General features: G+C 35.8%; 4 protein-coding genes across 5 annotated transcripts; 3 read left to right on the plus strand and 1 right to left on the minus strand.

The window, feature by feature from the left end:
• On the plus strand, positions 1595 to 7508 carry LOC18781248 (rab3 GTPase-activating protein catalytic subunit). Its single transcript, XM_007214588.2, has 14 exons — positions 1595 to 1866; positions 2068 to 2144; positions 2548 to 2745; positions 3304 to 3398; positions 3750 to 3940; positions 4062 to 4240; positions 4678 to 5019; positions 5109 to 5173; positions 5331 to 5379; positions 5467 to 5617; positions 6238 to 6322; positions 6420 to 6489; positions 6610 to 6750; positions 7006 to 7508. Exons 1-14 carry the CDS (start codon positions 1623 to 1625, stop codon positions 7327 to 7329), a joined length of 2211 nt encoding a protein of 736 aa, XP_007214650.1. The 5' UTR covers positions 1595 to 1622; the 3' UTR covers positions 7330 to 7508.
• On the minus strand, positions 7556 to 8417 carry LOC18781377. The gene is made up of 2 exons (XM_007213992.2): positions 8033 to 8417; positions 7556 to 7955 (listed from the first exon to the last, which is right to left on the minus strand). The coding sequence occupies exons 1-2, from the start codon at positions 8284 to 8286 to the stop codon at positions 7832 to 7834; spliced, it is 378 nt and encodes a 125-aa protein (XP_007214054.2). The 5' UTR covers positions 8287 to 8417; the 3' UTR covers positions 7556 to 7831.
• LOC109948440 (glycine-rich protein 5) lies at positions 10856 to 11804 on the plus strand. The gene has a single exon (XM_020561403.1). The coding sequence runs from the start codon at positions 11031 to 11033 to the stop codon at positions 11508 to 11510; it is 480 nt and encodes a 159-aa protein (XP_020416992.1). The 5' UTR covers positions 10856 to 11030; the 3' UTR covers positions 11511 to 11804.
• On the plus strand, positions 15011 to 20588 carry LOC18780785 (dihydrolipoyllysine-residue succinyltransferase component of 2-oxoglutarate dehydrogenase complex 2, mitochondrial). 2 transcript variants are annotated; one of them, XM_020561288.1, is made up of 14 exons: positions 15011 to 15612; positions 15758 to 15805; positions 16055 to 16118; positions 16207 to 16234; positions 16824 to 16894; positions 17445 to 17519; positions 17611 to 17666; positions 17792 to 17836; positions 17974 to 18246; positions 18371 to 18465; positions 18639 to 18729; positions 18830 to 18940; positions 19484 to 19678; positions 20016 to 20588. In XM_020561288.1, exons 1-14 carry the CDS (start codon positions 15562 to 15564, stop codon positions 20205 to 20207), a joined length of 1395 nt encoding a protein of 464 aa, XP_020416877.1. In that variant the 5' UTR covers positions 15011 to 15561; the 3' UTR covers positions 20208 to 20588. The 2 variants fall into 2 exon arrangements, with proteins under 2 accessions (XP_020416877.1, XP_020416878.1); XM_020561289.1 differs by lacking the exon at positions 15758 to 15805.

Genomic DNA, 20750 nt, shown 5'->3' on the forward strand with positions numbered 1-20750 from the left:
ATAGATTGAAATTTAGATACATACTTGAATTTGAATGGAGATTTAAATTTGACTATTTGATTTTGAGTGACATTTATTATTATTTTTTTGTCGATAATTACTGTTGAAATGCTTTAAATTAAAAAAAAAATATTGTCAAAGGATGGAAAAAGAGAGCCAAAGAGAGATATTGTTGATGATGATTACTTACAAGAAATAACGTGTTTGGGCTTTATTGTTATTATTACTAGCCTTTCCACACGTGCTTCTGCACTTATGAGAGGCTTTTTTAAAAAAAAAACATTTTAATTTATTTTATAATTAAAAAAAGGTAGTGGGTAGTTGTGTTCCATAAAAATAGGATCCATTATATGATTTCTCTTTTAATTTTAATTTTTTTAGTATGAAAAAGTGTGAATTTACGATATTATCCTCATTTAATTAATAATTTCAATTCTTAATGTTTGCATTAACTAAGGGCATTTTCTGATATTTTGAATGTTTCACCATTCTCTATCTTTTGTTTTATTATTACTAGCCTCTCTGCACGCGCTTCCGCGCATGCGAGAGGTTTTTTTTAAAAAAAATTTAAATTTATTTTAAAATTAAAAAAGATAATGGATATTTGTGTTCCATAAAAATAGGACCCATTATCTGAATTTTCTTTTAATTTTAATTTTTTTAATACGAAAAATTGTGAATTTACCATATTATCCTCATTTAATTAATAATTTCAATTCTTAATGTTTGCATTAACCAAGGGCATTTTCTGGTATTTTGAATGTTTCACCATTCTCTGCCTTTTGCTTTATAGATATAGATTAATTGTTGTTGGTAAGAAACCAAAGTAAAACTAAAGCTAAAACTATGATGTAACACAAGCAAATTTTGAAGCCACACCTTGAGAAAAAGTTGAGGCCCCGCAAAATCAACACAACTAGAAACGTCTTTGTGTCAGCAATTTGCTCGTTCATTATGTATACAACATTTAAAATATATATTATACACATAAAAAAAAATTGGAGGCCTTCAAAAATTAGGGGCCCTGTGCGGTGGCACCACTTGCACACCCACATGCCCGCTCCTGCTAATGTGCTACAGGGGTTCGAACTTGAGACTACAAGTTTGTAAGTAAATGTTTTTTTCCACTGGGTTAGACTCCATTGGCAATCTCATTTTTAAATAAGGGCGTTTGTAATTAAAGTGGTGCACATCATTCACTCTTCACAATTGTGGTTTCATGTTATCAATACGAATATGGAATTTAAATTTGAGACCTATCCTAAACATTAACGGGAGAAATATCACTAAATAAAGAGCTAATTGATGATCTCGAGGTTTTATATTCCACTTATAGAGCTTGTATAGAGAAAAAATTAATAATCTTTGAGTGGGAGAAAAATATTTAGTATGCAAGAAAAAATTAATAGAGCAATGAGTAGTTATTAATATGTTTTTTTTGGCTAACGTACTCTGCAAAAAAAACTGACCCCATAGAAAACGGACGGTAATACCAATATCCATTATTTTTATTTTTTGGGTCATATATCCTTAAATAGAAAAATTATAAATAAATTACCAAATTTTTTTTTTTTAAAAAGCTGTCCGAGACGAGTAGAGTCTCTGAATAGAGACTAACCTGAATGCCATGTCCCCAGCCTAAGTGCTCCCCATCAAATCTCTCTCTCTCTCTCTCTCTCTCTCTCTACAACTGCAAACATGGACTCCATTTTGGGCTATGGCGCAGTCATCTCACTGAGAGCTTAACGTGCGCACTCCCGGCGCAGGATATGGAGTCGCCCTCCTTTGTATCCAAAGCGAGGACCGCCTTCCATTCTGCGGCGGCTAAAGCGGAGCGAGTTTTCTCTGACTTGAAGCCCGCTCGAGGTGCAGAAATTTATTCTCTTTTTAATATCTTCAATTTTAATCTCATTCACTAAATCCTGATTTTCGGTTTACTTTTTTTTACTGCCCCAGACTTCAATTTGACTTTTCCTAATGCTATTTTTATTTTCCGGGATTTTAATTTCTTGTTCATGATTATAAATGTTGTTGATTTTTTGACAACTTGATGTTAAATCGGTGAAGATTCTGATAAGCAATCGCCCAAGAATTTGATTAATCAAGCAGATGATGAACCGCCAAGTAACGAGGGCGAGTCAAAGGTAGTAAGCTTTGTTTATTTATTTGTTTATTGTCTTTTTTAAAAAAAAAATTCAATGGGGTTTGATTGAATGGTTTGTTTGTTTTCTTCTGGGTGGAAATGCAGGATCAATCGTTTTAAGTTTTGCACGATTTTGATTTTTGTTGCTTGGTTTAGGAAGTGATCATTTTATTTGGTTCCCAAGCAGGGAAAAAAATGAATCCTAGTAGTTTTAAGATGAAATTAGCATGACTTCAATTAATCTAGATTGTTAAGTCAGGCTTAGTTGACTAAACGTTTTGGGTTGGTCTTTTACCCAACAGATCGTAGACGTTGGGTAACAGAATGCATGCAATTTCAGATTCTGGTTATTCCCAATTTGCTGAATTGTTTCATTTCAATTTCTCGGAAATCAAATAATACAGGGTTCCAATGAATTAAAGCATTTGAGGTGGAGACCTCCAAACATAGGGACAAAGCAAGAATGGCAGGATAGACTTAGGAACATTGGAAAAGGAAAAAAAGAAGTTGAAGACGAGAAGGCCGAATATTCAACCATGGCGGTTCCGTTCTATGATGAGAATTTGTACCTGCTGAACATGAAAAATGATATTGAAGCAAAGGTAAGTTTCTTTTTTATATCTTTAACTTCTGTGTATGCACATTTAATGGTTTGTTTTCTAAGCTTTCCATTTTATGTTTAGATCTTCAATACATAATTACATCGTATTCTTTTTTGGTCAAAGAATTACATCATATGCATGAATGAAAAGGTAAATGTTTCAACCTTTCCCTGGGGTGCGCAGGCTGGCCTTGTTCTTGTCTTAGGAAGACAACTGAAGGTTAAATCAGGGGTTTATTCCTGTCCTTATTTATAAATTTAGTCACATACTCAGTAAAGAAAAATGGTGATTCACATTCTTCGTGCCTTTTCCTTTTCAGTTAGAAGATATAGTTGTGATTGTGAACGAGAAAAATGTAACCGGTAATGGTGGCCAAACACTTTGACTTGTGCTGTGCTTTTAGATTAATCAGAAAAACAAACATGAGGATTATCCAATTTATGCCCTGCCTAACGTCCTGGAAGTTTGTGATTGATAACAATTTTACTGATTTATCTGTTATTTTGCTTCAATTAATTGTTTTTCTTTGATGATAAATTGGGATTTGATATATGCAAGGGGGCAGAGATGATTCCCTCAGTTGAAAGCTTTGTTGCAGACAACATTGTGATTCCTCCATTGTCTGTTATGAGGCAATTGGCTACAGCTGTTGAGTAAGTCTTTGCATTCAGGAAATTCATTGCCTAATAGGTCTTCTTTCTCTGTCTGTTTCTCTTGCAATGAACTTATGAAATCTTTACGACTTTTGGAGTCCAATTGGTCAATTGCAGTCTTTGAACATTTCGAATATGTATATATGTTAAACGAATATCAATAGTTTTGGATTGTTATCTTTGGAAGCGAATGTGTTCTCTATTGGAAAGCCTATTGCAGTGCAATGCAATCAATGTGGCACTAGATGTGTTCTAATTTTTTCAAAATGGTTCTACATATCAATATGAGTTTTCAGTTTGTACATGATTTCCTAAACTTTCTTCATTAAATATTTTGGAACCTTTATCCAGGGCTGGAAAGAAGTTAAAATCATTGAAAGATTTTTTGGCAACATCAGGAAGTTCCTCACCTGTCAGGGAGAGAGCAAGCCTGAGTCTCTATGCAGTGAGGTCCTTAGTGCTTCGTGAAAAGGATGAAAGGCCATCGGATTTTGGTAATAATGAGAAGGTTCTATCATTGATCCGCTCGCTGTTTGATGCAGGTATATGTTAGGTGACCTCATGACAGTTACTCCCTGTGTTGGTTTTCTTATTCCTAAATTTTTATTCACTATCCTGTTATGATCTTTCACTTCCGTTGTAATATTTGCAAGATATTCGCAGAGGGAAATTTTCTAAGACGGAAGATCGATTCTGGTTCCGAGGCAATTACAGCGGCATCTTTGCCAAGAGATATTCACGGTGCTCCTCCTGAAAGCCTGGTTGTTAAGCTAGCTGAAGTTGTTGGGAGCTTCAGAACCCTCAAGAAAATGACACTGTTTTGGTGCAGAGTTGTTGAAGAGGTAAGTTCTGTATAAATTTTGAGTTACTTGAGCTTTTGGCAATGGCTTGCAATGAAAAGAAAAAAAAGAAAATGTTCTGACACTTCTAGCTGCTTGTTTTACAACCATAGCACGTTATATATTTTCTGGAAGTTACCCTTCTTTGAATAAGTGTTTGTGTCTAGGTTTGAATTTTTTGTGATCTCGAGTTGAAACTTATTATCTTAAACTGGAAAAGTAAATTTTAGGTTTAGTTTCAGGTATAGACCACTTTAATGTCATATTTTAGTGCAATATTATCCTTCCAAATACAGTTGTACTCAGAAAATATCTCATCCTCTTAAAATTTTAAAGTTCTTTTATGTTTATTACTTTGCTCCACATGAATTGAATGCATACTACGCTGGTTATCATTAATTATGTTGACAAAGTATGTTTTGAATGTACTTCACATGCAGCTGAGAAGACTTTGGTCTGAAGAAGAACATGTACCTAGCATCCCCATAGATGAGATTCCAGATCTGAATTCCTGTCTTTTGTATCAGCGGTTGCAAGTTATCAACTGTTGTATTTCCAGGAAAAGGCGGCGTGCTATTGCCACTGAAACATTAGACTTTGTAATAACGGAAGCCAGTCCAAAGGCAGAAGAATCTGCCATCTCCAATGACAATCCTGCAGGCCCTATGTTGTATGCTAGACTAAGCACTGGGGAACTTGTCCTCCGACTAGGTGCTGATCGACCATTTGGTAATGTGACAATGTTGGAAACTGGGGAACCTGTGTACTGCCCTGTGACCCAGGTATGTTTAATAGCTTGTCCTTAAAGGATCACTATTTTACCTTGGTCCCGTAAATGAGATATATCATATATGTGCATTGTTACATGTAGGAAGGACCTTTGCTAACTGAAGATCTTATCAAAGAAACAGAAGAGTTTGTGCTTCGAACAGGAAGGTTTGTATTTGACTTAATTCTTATTCCTTTTCGCATTTTTGATATATTTTCTAAGTTCTCTGAATATATACATATACATATGCACTCAAACCTGCATACTTTTTATTCTTATTTGTCCATACATTCTCTGACAAATTGCCTTATCTTTTGTGGGCAGCGTTGGTGCTGGATGTTCTCAACTCCTATCTGACATGCAGGCTTTCAAGGTTTCCACTAATGAAAGTTTATCTTACAGCTGAATTCTATTTGTCGACTGTTCAAGTTGACTAAGTTCTGCTGATTATGATATGCAGGCTGCAAATCCTGGTTGTATTTTGGAAGATTTTGTGAGATGGCACTCCCCTCCTGACTGGTCGGAGACTGAACCAGAGGATAGAGACTCTTTTGATGGTAGTGATGCATTGTCCACAAGAGGATATCTAAGCAGTCGAATGCAAAAAGAAGGTGCCATGACATCCTGTCCTTCAATTTCTGTCTAAATTGTGACGAATGGCAGTTTGTATATCCAAGGTTAACAGTTATAGGAGAATGTCAAATACAGACTGAAAATTGGTTTGCTTTATAAGATAATAGATGCAATATATAATATGCGATAGTAGAAATTAGATGTATTATTCGACAATGAGCTTGGGCATGTATGCTGTGCTATTAGTGTGCTTTGTTCCTGAGGTGCTCTGGCAATTGTATTAGACGTTTTTATGCATGCATCTATTTGAAAACCTAATCTAGTGAACATGTAAGGAACTCTGAACAGGCAGGTAATCTGACTGTCATAAGCCCATCTCTTCTGATATTTAAGATCATTCTGGTCTTAAGTTCTAATGGGTGTTCTTTCTTTCTCTGATCTTTCTAAGGCCAACCGTTGGGATAAAATAGTTGATGTCTTAAGTTGGCAATATTGTATAGCATTTGTCTTGTCATATGGTGCTTAGCTAAGGGAAGCCAGCTATTTCATTTATTTATTTAAAAAAACTTCATGATGCGTACAGGCATCCAGAAGTTGCAAATGCTGACGTGTATTTAAGTCTCATATGTAGTTTCCTATGGTTATGCTTTGATGTTAGGCAATTTGTGGCGTGAGTTTTGGGACACATCCAAGCCAGTTCCAGCAGTTAAACAAGTACCCCTCTTTGATGAGGATTTAGCAGTGTAAGTTGCAAAAATTTATGCTAATTTCTTATATCCGTTTTTGGTTTTAGTAAAAATTTCTGTCTGAAAAGAGTAGCATTGTGCATTGATCCTGTAGAGAAGGTATCCTGGATGGTTTTGATGACATATCACCTTCCGAGCTTTTTGAGCAGCTGTTTGTTTCTTTGGTAAGTTAATTTTCTATGTTGGTAAGCGAAAACCTAAATTTACTTTTTTAATATTTGTTTAGCATGTACTTTGCCCGTGCTCTGATCTTGTGCTAATGATGCCGGTTCTGCAATATTCAGCTTGGTTTAGGCTTTGTAATTGCTGAGGCTAAACTGTCCAGTAGTAGTGATTTTTCGAAGCTGTTCTATGAATGCAAGGAATATGTGGTTTCCACTTGTCAAAGCAGCACCCGGACTGAGAAGGTTGATGAGCTTTGCCAGGTAGGATGGATCCATGATTAAAGTTAAGGTTATAATATGACCAAGGTTGATAGTTATAATGCAAGTCAATTGGACTAGGATGATAAAGCCTTTGCAGGCCATTTAAAGTATCCTTTGACAAACTTTTTGTTTTACAAGCAGCTAGAAGGGTCGGATTTGGGTTCACGGCTGGGACGTGGAGACTGTACATAAATTAGGGATATAAACTACCAAACTGATAATCTGCTGAAAATCTTTGTCAATTCTTTGGTACAGGTATATGAAACAGTGGAGACTATGTTACAGAATCCAGAGGAAGTCCTAAAAATGATGAAGCAACCGGAAGAATCAACGACCCCTTCCGGTGAACCAAAACGGCGTTTTAAGAGGCTCATCCTCAACTTCGGTGGCAAAGATAGACAGTTAAAAAAATCAGCTTCAAAGGATCAGAAGAACTCAACGAGCCCTAGTAGCCAACCATTTTCAAGTTTCTTTGACAACAAGTCATCACTATTTTCAAAAAAGCCTCCGAAGCCTGAAAATACATCCCCTGCTGAAAAACCTTCGATTACAGACGAAAATGATTGGACGGTTGTTTAGGCGTAACTTCTTTTTTCTTTTTTTCCGTTCTTGCCCTTATTTTTTGGTTAAAAACAGGCTTGATTTTGCTGGTAATTGTAAATTGTTTTGAGCAAAACGAGCTAATGGGGGGTTACCATTAGCCACAAATTTAAATGAACTTATTGCCTTGAATTATAAAGGATGGGTTTATTGTCTAATTACACCTGGAATGAAAGGAAAAAAAAAAAGACTTTTGGTCAACATGTCCAAACATCACGTTCTATGCTCTAAAATCAACAGGTCTTTGACCAAGATTAGTATTAAGATTAAACTTACAAATTTTGGGTGTGAAAATTGGACCCAAGAACAACATAAAAAGGGATCCCATTTACCCTTTTAAATAAGCTCATCAAGAATCACATTTGTAAACTGTCACACTTTCCATTCCACCTCAGAACTAACTTTAAAAGTAAGAACCTCTTGACATATTCTGCTAACATGTTCATCTTGTTTCCAGACTCGGTGCTCTTGAAACCCCTTTTCACATCTTAAATAGGTTGTCTTCATCTTCTTCTTCTTCACCCACCTTATCGAATCCGAAATATTTCGTAATGAGAATTGGCACAACGAAATTTGAGAACAAGTAAGCAAGAAAAAGTACCCCACTGCAACATAAAACAAACAAATAATTAAAAAAATAAAGAAGAAGAAGAAAATTTAGGTAATTAGAAAAAAGAAATACCCAGTTTGAAGGAGGACTGAAATGTCTCCAGACTTCGCAGGGGAAGTGACAGCAAGAGCAATATCATTGTGCATGGCCTTGGTCCTCAGAGAAGGAAAGTGCTGCTGCTGCCTCAGTGCAGCAAGTTTATAATTAGTAGCTTCAATGGTGGAAATCAAAAGCACTTTACAACTACTCCCCAGCAGCTGCTGTCTGTGGTTGAGCTGTGTTTGCATGGGAAGCAATGCAGCAGGGTGGAATTGGATGCACCTCATTCTGAAATCCCAAGTGCTTTGCAGAAACGCTGGTTTATCTTTGCAACTTTTTTGTGTTTGCAACTTTTTCGTTGTTCTTACTTCTTTTGCCCAATGGGAGGAGGGAATTTGGATAATGTTTTTGATTAATTATCTTCACCTGCTTTCAAGGAGAGTGGTTTTTCATGAGCCAGATCCCAGATGTGTGGACTGGGGATACAGCAGCTTAGGCTCTTGGGCTATAGATTTGTAAATCTTCTATTTAGCCCAATGGAATGCCTGGTTAAATGTACATAGCCCAATCTTCTGCCCAACAGATTGTGCCCAGCAAAATTGTACCTCTTTCTATTCATTAAGAGTAATTCTATGGCCACCTATTCTTTCATTATTGTCAAAAGATAATTAAATACCTCTTTGTAAAATTAACAAGATGGTAAGAAAGTTCTTTGTAAATGCCTCTTTGTTTGATATATGAAGGTGGCTTGAAGATATTTACGGTCCGCTCCGTAATCATTTCGCTTTTAATATTCAGTTTTCATTTGAAATGTCATATTCATGAAAATTTCTTCCATATATTTCGCCTCTATCTCTGACAAAAAATAAAAAAGGCTAAAAACAATGAGTAACCACTACAAAATAGTGGTTTTGTTTAATTTTACAACTGGTAATAATTTTTTTGTGGGTTTTTGTCAGTAGGCTTATCCCTGTTGGTGAAATCTTGTTACCAGCCAAATGAGCCAATCCAGCCTCCAGAACCAATTAAGTTTCTCAATTATCCACTTTAAAAATATTAATTGTTGAAACTCCACAATAAATCAAGCTAACATAGCATTCTCTTTTACTTTTCCCCCTTTTTCATTTATATGGAAACTTTGCTTAACAACCTGCATATCTGTGCAAAGGCCTATTGGCTTGGTTGGTTTTCTAACTTTTATAGTTTGATTGTCTTCAAAACAACTCTAATTAGCGTCAACGGGGTCTAATTCAGTAGAAAATAGCATTGACTTGCATACTAGATGTTTGTGTGTGAGAAACCTTCTACCCTATAATTTAAATTATCGGTTGTACTAAAAAAAAGAACTCTAAATTAGCTTAGGTTTGTCAAGCATTATTTGAACTTGAAAGCCAAGTTTTTAGGACCTAGCATGCATAATAGGATTGAGTTGATTACCACCAATTTATTCAATTATTAGCAGCCTTTTTCTAATTATTTATCCCTACCTTCAATTTTACAGACAATAATGCAAATCAAAAAAATTTATTTAATATTGTCGGCCGAGTAGCTAGCTAGCACACTATCCCCTGTGTTCTGATTCTGAACGTGGACCCAAAGGTAAGGTAAATATTAGCTGCATATTCTCTTTTTACGTACGACCGCCTAAATTTATTATAATTTTCTTTGTTCGTTTAAGGTATGCTGTGATCTTTAGTTCATCCATAGATCTGCAAGATACCCTTCATTCCCATATTCAATCCTCCAATTACAGCCATAATCCAGTTTCCCAATTCAATGAATTCATCGTAGAGTAATTTTTGTATGTTCCGGTATACCCAAAAATTAAAATACAAAAATTTCTCCTCATCATGACCTAACTTTTCAGCCATCTTTAAGGATAAGGTTGTGATGAATATATTTAAAACAAATAAATTCTGAAACCCAATAAAATATTTTGTTGTTGATGTTTATTTTACAGAAAAATACAAATTTTAATCTTATATATATTTTACGTGATTCTTGAGGTGATTCATGAGGTGCGCTTCTTGAGCGAATGGGAGGATGTATGGCTAATGGGACACCTATTTCTTATGTTCCACCCAAATTTGCTTAAGTAAATAAGAATATTAATTTATTTTCTGACAGTTACTGTAATGTTTTATAATTTCAAATCATCATCGATCTTTCTGATCTGGGGGGCGTTGAAATTGAAGGTGTGAAAATGAAGGGCAATGCTATCACACTTCTAACTTGTCAGGCATTTATTTTTTATCTGCTTTGAAATGATAAAATATTATTTAGAGTGGAGAATGAAAAATTGAATGTGCCAAGAAGAATTGGCCAAAATAAATATTGAAAAAATGTATTTTTTTACCGGCGATTGGTGGAAGGGGATTTACACATATATTCATTGGATATCTAGGGATTTCGAACCTCTACCTGCATGGGTGGAGGTGAAATCATCCAATAAATGTTCTTGGTATATCTAGGTCAAATAATTTCGGGAATGATATTATGGTGCACCAAATTTGGTACTGAAATGAGACACATGTGGTCATCATCAGAAACCCATGAGAGAGAGAGAGAGAGTGTGCGCGAGCGAGAGAGAGAGAGAGAGAGAGAGAGAGAGAGAGAGAGAGAGAGAGAGAGAGAGAGAGATCCAGATCCAGATGTGGCAGCTGAAAGCTCATGAAAATTGCAAAGGAGTTCCACTGAAAAGGAAGCTGGAAATTAATGGAATAGAATGGAAGTGATAATAAAAAGAGCTAAAGTGAGGATATCCACTAGGATTGGTCAGGGGTGGGGCACGCATGTTGAAAATAGTTGAGGCTAGAGCTTCTTTTTTCAAAGGCAGTTGGTGTTCGCATTAACTCTCCGAACACGGTTTTGCAGATGAGAAGATGAGCAAAATTTAAGGCCAATTCTACCATCTCCCCATCGTAGCCCTTCACGTCCATGTCTATATATACTCCCCTCTCTCTATCCCCCGCTTCACAAACCAAGCTTTCATCTATAGTTAAGTACTTCCATCTCTATCCAACTATAAGAGATGACTTCTACTTCTAGGCTTCTTCTTCTTGTGCTCTTTGGTGCTTTCGTTTTCACCACTGGTGCAAGGAAGCTTGGCAGTGAGAAGGCTTCCTTTGAGGATCAGAAAAACTTCAATCACCACAGCGGTGGCGGGCTAGGGGGTGGAGGTGGTGGTGGTCTTGGAGGCGGTGGAGGGTTAGGCGGCGGTGCTGGTGCTGGAGGAGGAGCTGGTTTTGGTGGTGGTGCTGGAGCTGGTGGAGGACTTGGAGGAGGCTTTGGTGGAGGCTTTGGTGGTGGTGGTGGTGGAGGAGTAGGTGGTGGAGCAGGTTTTGGGGCTGGCGGAGGGTTTGGGGCTGGCGGTGGTGCTGGTGGTGGAGTTGGAGGCGGTGGTGGAGGAGGGTTCGGAGGTGGTGGTGGTGGAGGACTTGGGGGTGGAGCAGGTGGAGGTTTCGGTGGCGGAGCAGGTGCTGGTGGCGGGCTTGGAGGTGGATTCCCTTGAAGACGTGCATGCATGAAGCTTCATGCACTTCCAAAACAACCATTCATCTTAAGTAATTAATTAAGTAGTATTGTCTCTCTGTGTAAGCTTAAGCTCTTTATGAGTTTATGTTTGGGAGTGTTTATTGTCGTTTGATTTCGTCCAGAATTAATTTGTTTTATTCTTGCGTCGAACAGTGATTGAAGGCACAAAGCTGATCTTCAAATGAATGTTAGCCGAATGTGCGTTGATATGTCCATGCATGCCCGCTCTACTATATTATATATAAAAAATTGCTCATATTGTTAGTAGTTTTTCTTTTTGTATTTTTATTATTTTTCACATATGTCAAACCGTAATTTACAAAAATGAGAGAAACAGTATCCTATTTATTGCAGTAGATCTCTCAACCACAATGAATTCAGTACCCATTTAACTATTTAGTTTGACATACATACAGTGTAATTCAAAGAGTAAGCGGCTGGTTGATCACTTCCCCTGTTGGAAAATTTTGAGCAATTTTTTATGAGCAAATTTTTTATTATTTGAATGTGAAATGGTGTTTGATCTGATGGGCAGCCGCTATGCATGCATGAATCAGGTTGTGATGGTTCAAATAAAAAAAATAAAATGTTGTGACTTAATTTGCATTTTAATTTGAAGATATGCAACTATTGTCTCTTTAATAAAGAATGCTGCTATTTCTATTCATGTTCTATTTTCCCACTTACATGATCTTTAAAATTTTAAAGACAAATTTACCTCTTCGTCTCTTTAAGAATTTGAGGAAAAAACCTCAACTCACGTAACTCACCTATTCTATTGTCATAACTAGAGAAATATTAGCATTTGATGATGATTGAACTTGGTCTTTTAAAGTTTTAGTTTGTTTAGGTTGAAGAAGAAGGCTTTCTTACTTTTTCTTATCTTTTTGGGTTTTTGGGGTGGAGGAGGGCAAAGTAAAAAAACTGCAACTCAAGTAGTAGGCTTCTTTTGATAACTTGGTTTTTTGAAGTCTTAATTTGTTTAACCTGAAGCAGAAAGTAGGCTATAGCCTCCTCAATGAACCAAATTTTATTGTTATGTACTTGTTGATCAACATGTTCATGATGGAAACTGAGTTTTAATTATTACTGCTCTAGATTTTCTAAACTGGACTATTTTATTTTTATTTTTATTTTTTCATTTCAGCCTTTTGAGATTCATTCTAACTGTTTAGTTTGACAATGGAAAAGTTGAGAAATATATTTTGAAAGATTTGGATATGTTTACCCAGTGGTTCTATATATGTGCTTTATTTGTCAGTCCAATGTTTGATTTTATTCCATGTTCAGCAGTTCAATTCTTTTTTTTTTCTTTTTTTTTTTTTCGGTTTGCAAGGTGTTGTTTCTATTTTTGTTTTTTTTTTTTTAATCTTTCTCTTTTTACGAACAAATGGAACACAATAGAAAATTGCCCTTCAAATGTACACTTCTCTTTAAAACATTTATCCATTCATAATATTTTCAAAAGCTACAAGGCAGAGAATAAAAATAACTAAAAGATCCACAAATCAAAATATTAGATTAAAGCATTTATCCAGTTCGTCAAACACAACCTGATTCTTTCCATATATCAACTACTAATGATTTGCAAAGAGAATTTGCTTGAATTAATAATTAAAGGGTATTTTATGAATAATGGTGGGTGGAAAGATAGGATTGTGTTGTTTTAAATTTATATGGTAGGTAGAAAGATAAGGTGAGTGGGGAAATATGAGGTGGAAATAGCAGCACTCTTAATAAAAGACGCAATCTTTCTTAATAGTCACTTCCTAATAATCTATTCAATGAAAAACACAAACTTCTTATAATTGAAAATGAAGAAATTTTGAGGAAGAAATGACGTGATAATTAGATTTTAATTTCTTATGTTAAATGACTGATATCAACTTCTGGATCCAACATATTAATAAAGGATAATGCTTCCCTCCTTGTCCATAAGGAGGAACTCCTCACCTACTAATGTGGCTCAACCACAAACTAACATTTGTCTTTTTTTTTTTTTTTTTAATATAAAAATAAAAAAGTTCTCAAAGGTGTATTTATTTTTCACTTTAATTATTCTTAACAAGAGAGATACGTGTCAGATTGTGACTAAGCCACGTTAGTAGGCAAGAAGGAAAACATTATCCATTAATAAACCCTTTAACCAAATAAGATATTAAGTGTAAACAAATAATATATATATAAGTTTCAATCGCTTTGCCTCTTTTAGTACAAAAGTTTGTATGAAACGGGGATAACACTGTTTTTCTCGACCAATCACATCATGTTACGTGGAAAAGTTATCACACATGGCATATTGTGATTGACTGTTATCCCTGTTTTGTGTAAGTGTTTCTCCTTCTTTAGGAGTCTGTCGCTTACATCCTTCTCCTCCTCTCCTTTCTCTCTCCTCCTCACCCTCCTAGACCTCCTACCCTCCATTTATGCTCCTCACCCATCTCGTGCAACACTTCAGTCTTGGTTGAGTTTGGTGGTTGCTTGGCTGTCTAAATGACGACGTGGTGGCAAATCGGCTTTATTTTCTTATTTTGTGTTGTAATTTTTTGAGTGGTACTATGTGGATCAACTTATTTTGAGTTTGTTGTGTGTTTGTAGTCTCTACTTTATTTTTTACATGTGAGAGTTAAAAAGTTGTAGTTTGGTGTGCTAAGGTATATGCAAGGGTGTAACTAGGAATTTTGCAACGAGTGGGTTAGCTAAAGTTTTTGGCTTATATCTAATGGTAATTTTTCTTGTACTTTATAGTTTTCTAGAAATAAAATATATATTAAAGCATATAAACCATACTAGTTCATAGTTCCATTGACTAATTTCCAATAAGCTTTTACATAAAATAAATACATGTGAAATGCACCAAAAACACACAGAGTATCAAAATGAAAATATGTTCAATAGTTACATATTCAAGTGGTGCCTTATGATCCTTGAGAGAATTGAAATCTTTTGTTAGTGTGTATGAATCGATATTGTCAGCAAGTTCTTTTTCAATGTAGACAATTAATGAATCGCACTGCGCCCACCCTTTAGACTACCTAATTTAAAAGGGTGTTGTTAAAATGAATTCCACGAAAACAAATTAAGAAAGCAGTGGGAGAAAATAGGAAAAGTGGAGAGTTAAAGTCATGAATGTTTACTAAGCGATTATTTCATAATTGAGCTAGCAAATTAATCTAAAATCACATTAAAATACACTAATGTATTTTAATTTTCAAAAAAGGGTATCTGGGCTAGAGCCCATGGTAGCCTTTAGCTTGGTTCTGCTAGTGGGTATATGTCTGGTTTTTTTCCAGGCTTGTAACTTTTTTTTTGTCCGAAATTCTTGGGCCTTGTGTGGCTATGAATGAAGGTACACTTTCTATAATTATTGTTGCTAGTGAACTTTTCTATATTTGAATTAATCCTTTATAGTTATTGTGCTTATGTATTTATATTAATTCTGTGTGATTATTTGTATTCGTGTTGATTATTGTGACTTACAACCTTCACCTTTCTCCCAATAAAACAATATACGTTATTTGATTTGGTTTAGGCAGTTTTTATATGTCCCAAATTAAATTAATTGTGATTTGGTTAAGTTTAATCCAAAAGTGCATGTTTTTAGTGTAAAAATGGAGCCACACTTGTCAAATTGATTTAATTTTGGTGGTTTGAACGGTCAGGGTGGTTGTTTGCCACCGCTGTCTCCACCCCTAAAAAAGCACCTTTCAGAAAGAATCCACATATTAATGTTACATAGAACAGAAATAAATAATTGACCAAAAAAAAAAGAAAAAGAAATAAATATAGCAGGAGTAAAAAGCAAGACTAATAAATAAAGAGGAAGTTAAAAAAAAAAAAAAAAAAAGTGAGAGGACCAACCAACCAAGACGTGTTGCTTAAACATCTTGGCGCCGTCTCTGTCTGCTTGTGATAGTGATAGTTGTCGTGAAACCCTACGACGTTCGGAAAATCTTCACTTGCATTATTTATTAGTTAGCTTAAACCCTAAACCCACACAGAGATTTACAGAGTGATCCGAAACGACGATGTTGGGTGTTATAAGGCGAAGAGTCGTTTCTGGAGCCTCCTCTGCTTCGGTAATAAAATCCCATTACATATATTCCTATTTTTCTTTCTTCTTCTTCTTCTTCTTCTTCTTCTTCCTTTTTTGTTCTTTTTAAAATTTGAAAAATATTTCGTCAAAATATATTCTGCAAGCTTTATTTATGAGATTTGTTTCAGATTCTGGGGCAGTCATTGCACTCAATCCGACCTATTGCAAGCTCTGAGGTCCCTTCTAAACTATTTTGGATTTCCCCTCTTTCATTATAATAATATATATATATATATATATAAAATATATTGTGTCCTTTTGTGATGTTACACGGTGTGCATGGCTCTGTTTATTACAAAATGAATTGGGTTTTGCTTGCTAGCTTATATCATCAATGTGGAATTTGGAAATATGGGTTTTGTTTTTTTAGTGTGCATTATGTCATATGTTTGTTGCAATTGTTGATTTCCATGTACGTGGGACAGATTCTGCTTCAACCCAGAGGAGGATTGGGTCGGGTCCGGAACCTTTCTCACCTCATTTTTGCAGGTAAGTTTAATTAGCTCAATAATTGATCTTATGTACTCATGGTTTTGTTTGTTTAGTTCAATCAGTGTATCGGTTTTTCGTATTTCAGGTTCCTCGCCTTGTATCAAGAAAACCAGGTTAGTGACGCCATTTTGTTGCTTCTCTTTATTCTGTTTTACTGGATAATTACTCACTAGTGTTTTGAGAATTGAGGGTAATGTTATACTGTTTACTACTGAATTACATTATGCTCTGCTTCAAATGAGACGGATTTCTTCTCAGTGCCAATCTGGTTCGATGTAGTGCGTAAAACAGCCTGATTAGGAGTTTGTATTTGTTTGCGGATATAGTCAAGTCAAATGTGTTGTGTGTTGATGTGCATAAATGATTGATAATGGTATGAAGCTAGTAAGCGCTCTTCAGGCAAGAACCTCTTGTATGGGCTGCACCTATTTGAAATTTACAGTTAGGGCAGGACCATTTGGGTGCCTATTGGCTTCTCCCATCTCTATATATGTCTAAAAATCTCTGTTTGTCACCTTGGCCTGAATTGTAGACCAACGTGTCAATTTCAATTCATTAACCTGACACAATTTTAGTGAAGGAGTGAGCTAAAGTCATTTTCATCTTTTTATTGTAAATTGATGTTTCCTTTACTCCAATTAACTTTTCTTTGTAAGGAAAAAAAAAAAGAATGATAATTCTCATGGCTTTACTGGTGTACAGGAATGTTGGCGTTGTTATTCAACTAGAGCCCATCAGGCAAATGTGGAGCAGGCCCTTTTCTTCAGAGACTGGTGTGATATCTTCTTCTCACCCATCAATTTAACTAATTATATTATAAAAGTCTGTATGCCGTTTACTGTTGAAGTATACATGCCTTGTTCCTTAAGCACATTTTTGGAGCTTTCTTCATGTTTAAAGCAGCCTGTGTATTTAATAGTTTATCTTTGTCGAACACAAGCTCCCGCACATACACACTTTCACAAACAAACAAGTTTAGAGCATTGATGAGCCTGAGGTTGAGATTTGTCTCAGGGTAGTATAGTTTTTCACCATTTCACTAGTAGGAGAAGTAGGGGTGGTTTCATTTGTAAGATTCATAATGGGGGAATAGTACAGAATCCTGGAGTGATTTATCTGCTACTGGTTATCTTCTAAATTTGTACAATTTATGGTACCTTGGAAAGTATTATGATTGATAATTTGTATTGGTGTCTTCTCGGTATATGTGTTGTGTTCTCAGAATATTTGAGTTCCTACGGGGAAATTAATGTTTTTGGTGTCTGATTTCTTTCTTTCACTCTCTCTGCTGACATTTAACTTTTGGTTGCTTGTGTGATGAAGGGGATTTCATTGATGCGGTTGTCCCTCATATGGGTGAATCTATTACTGATGGCACTTTGGCGAAATTTTTGAAGAGTAAGCTCAGCCAGATATTCTGTCAAATATTCGTAATGTACAATTGTTTATTTGGTCTGATTCTGACTGATTGTATCATATTTTGCTGCAGACCCTGGCGATCGTGTTGAAGTTGATGAACCAATTGCTCAAATTGAAACAGATAAGGTTCTAGCATAAAGCTCTATTTGATTTTTTTTACGGAAGCTTTATGCAGTTGCAAACAGGATTGTTAACCCCCATTTGTCAGGAATCAGGAGTTGGATTTTAATTATGTGTTAATTTTTCATCAGGTGACAATTGATGTTGCTAGTCCTCAGTCCGGTGTGATTCAAAAGGTAATAGGTTTTGCAGTCCCCCCCTCCCCCATCCCCTTATAGATTAATGTGCCCCAGTAACTTAGGGGCTCTTTTCTAGTTATGGACTGGTTTCTGAATGTTTTAGTCTGCCTGCATGTTTACTTCAATTGTGGCAGTTTGTGGCCAATGAAGGGGATACTGTCGAACCAGGTACCAAGATTGCTGTTATCTCAAAGTCTGTTGATGGTGTAGACCATGTTGGTCCATCTGAGAAGACATCCGACAGAGCTGCTGCTCAATCATCTCCCCCTGTTGAAAATATTGACAAGAAGAAAGAACCTAAAGTTGAAACTACACCTGTTACTGAGAAGCCTAAACCTCACTCTCCACCACCTTCTAAACCCTCTGCTAGAGAACCCCAGCTTTCCCCCAAGGAAAGGGAAAGAAGAGTAAGTCTTCTATGATTTTTTTAATACCTTTTTGGCCTTCTTAATAATAAAAAATCTTTATAAGCAATTTATATGGTAGTCTTTTATTATATTTTTTTAATAATTTGGAACCTCATGCTTGCAGATTCCTATGACAAGGCTCCGGAAACGGGTTGCTACGAGATTGAAAGATTCACAAAACACATTTGCAATGCTGACGACATTCAATGAAGTTGATATGTAAGTTCTAACCAATTATCCTTCAGCCTATGTCATGTTTCTATTTTCATGTTTTTGGGATTAATTCATTTAGGTAACTCAAATTGTTCTTTTTAGTGTTATCCGAATTTTATATATATATATATATATATATATATATATATATTCCCTCACTGATTTGCTGTTTGTGATAGGACAAATTTGATGAAGCTTCGTTCTGACTACAAGGATGCATTTGTTGAGAAGCATGGAGTCAAGTTGGGGCTTATGTCTGGATTTATAAAAGTATGCAATACATAATACATGTAGAATTGCTAATATGAAACAGACTAAAATGTTGCATGCATGTGTGTACTTATAAATCTTTATTTGTTTCTGTTAACAGGCTGCTGTCAGTGGACTCCAAAATCAGCCTATTATTAATGCAGTCATTGATGGGGATGATATCATATATAGAGATTACATAGATATAAGCATAGCCGTTGGTACTCCCAAGGTTTGGCCATGATTCTTTTGATTTATTTACCTAGTATGTTCATCTAGACGAATTGCAGACTTAGATGTCAAAAGAGCCGTTTGTATGTAAAAGGTTTTTTAATGTTTTGTTTTTCTCTCTTTGATAATCAATATTTGCATTTGGAACGTTGGTTGAACATTATTCTAATCTGTAACGATCCCATCGAGAAATATAGTTTTAGATTTTTAAGAAAGAGTGAAAAATGCCATACTGTTGCTTTTAATATTATGTGTTATATCATATGAGCTCAATATGCTTGACCAGGATCTAGTTGTTTGTTTCATCCGTTTGACCTTATACCTTAGTTGGCAGGGCCACATCATTATTGTTGAGGACCCATTTTAGTTTTTAGTTTTTAGTTTTTTATACCTCAGGAGTTGATAACTTTTTTGCAAAGTACATATTTTTCATGGTTATTAAGTTCTGATATGAGTATTAACATAGTAGACTGAATAGTGATTGTAAAATCAAAATGCATTTTAATTGCTACTGTAAGTTTCCCTCAATTTAATTTCCTTGCAGGGCCTTGTTGTGCCAGTTATTCGCAATGCCGATAAGATGAATTTTGCTGAGATAGAGAAGGAGATGAACACCCTTGCAAAGAAGGCAAACAATGGATCTATATCAATTGATGAGATGGCTGGAGGTTCATTCACTATATCCAATGGTGGAGTTTATGGAAGCCTTATAAGTACCCCCATCATCAACCCCCCTCAGGTCTGGTGCTTTTCTGACACAATTAACTTGAACTTTTATCATCTTATTTCAACAAATGGAACTTCATTTTTTAGGTAGACAACAATATCGAAAAATCAAATGTTTTAGAATGCTGGTTCATCCATTTTATTAGTCTGGGAAGCCGGAAATAGATACCTAAGATATTTGAAAGAGATTCATACATGACTAGCCATTTAGGCCAAATTGCATCTCATTAGTAGGGCATCGATGTTGCGGTTCAGGTTCAATACCTGCTCTGGGTTTCTGAGTTATTTTCTGAAACTACAAAATGTAAAAATGAAAAGAAATCTCACACAATTGATTTATTTTTTGGCAGTCGGCAATCTTGGGTATGCACTCAATAGTTACCCGTCCAATGGTTGTGGGAGGCGACATCGTTCCACGGCCAATGATGTACATTGCTCTTACCTATGACCATAGGTTGATTGATGGAAGAGAGGCAGTTTTCTTCTTGCGTCGTATTAAAGATGTTGTTGAGGATCCTCGGAGGCTTCTCCTCGACATATGAAGCACCTCATCGGCAGTGGCACATGATTTCATTCGGGGGTTTTTCGAGAATCATATACTTACGGAAAAATAAATACGTAATAGGTCAATTTTGTAGGATCTGATTTGTTAGTTGAGACCCTATAGGCGATTGCAGCTGGTTGAGATTAAATCTGAAATGAGAGAGCTTGTCAGGTTGAGTCTTCCGATTTTTGTAGTTGATCGGCCTAGTTCTTGTTTTGTGCTACTGTGAATCTTATCATGGGGAATTGTTTCCAAGTGAAATACCTTCCAACTTTCATATCTTTGCGTGGAAAACATCTTATTCAAAAGTATCTGATGACATGAGATCATAATAAATTCTTCAATCTTATTTTGACCGGCGATTCAAATCGGTTGTTTTGTTGGTCATGTCCATTTACTCATACTACTGCAATGCTGTAGCATTTTGTAATTTATTGAATTGGGTTTGAGCTCTTTCCGTCCGAATGGCCGTAAGGTAAAACACAAGACTGCGGAAAAAGGGCAGGCTGGCCGAAGAGTATTCAGCTTCTTTTTAATATCG

The sequence above is a fragment of the Prunus persica genome, chromosome G4, assembly GCF_000346465.2.
Source record: "Prunus persica cultivar Lovell chromosome G4, Prunus_persica_NCBIv2, whole genome shotgun sequence".
Lineage (NCBI taxonomy): Eukaryota > Viridiplantae > Streptophyta > Magnoliopsida > Rosales > Rosaceae > Prunus > Prunus persica.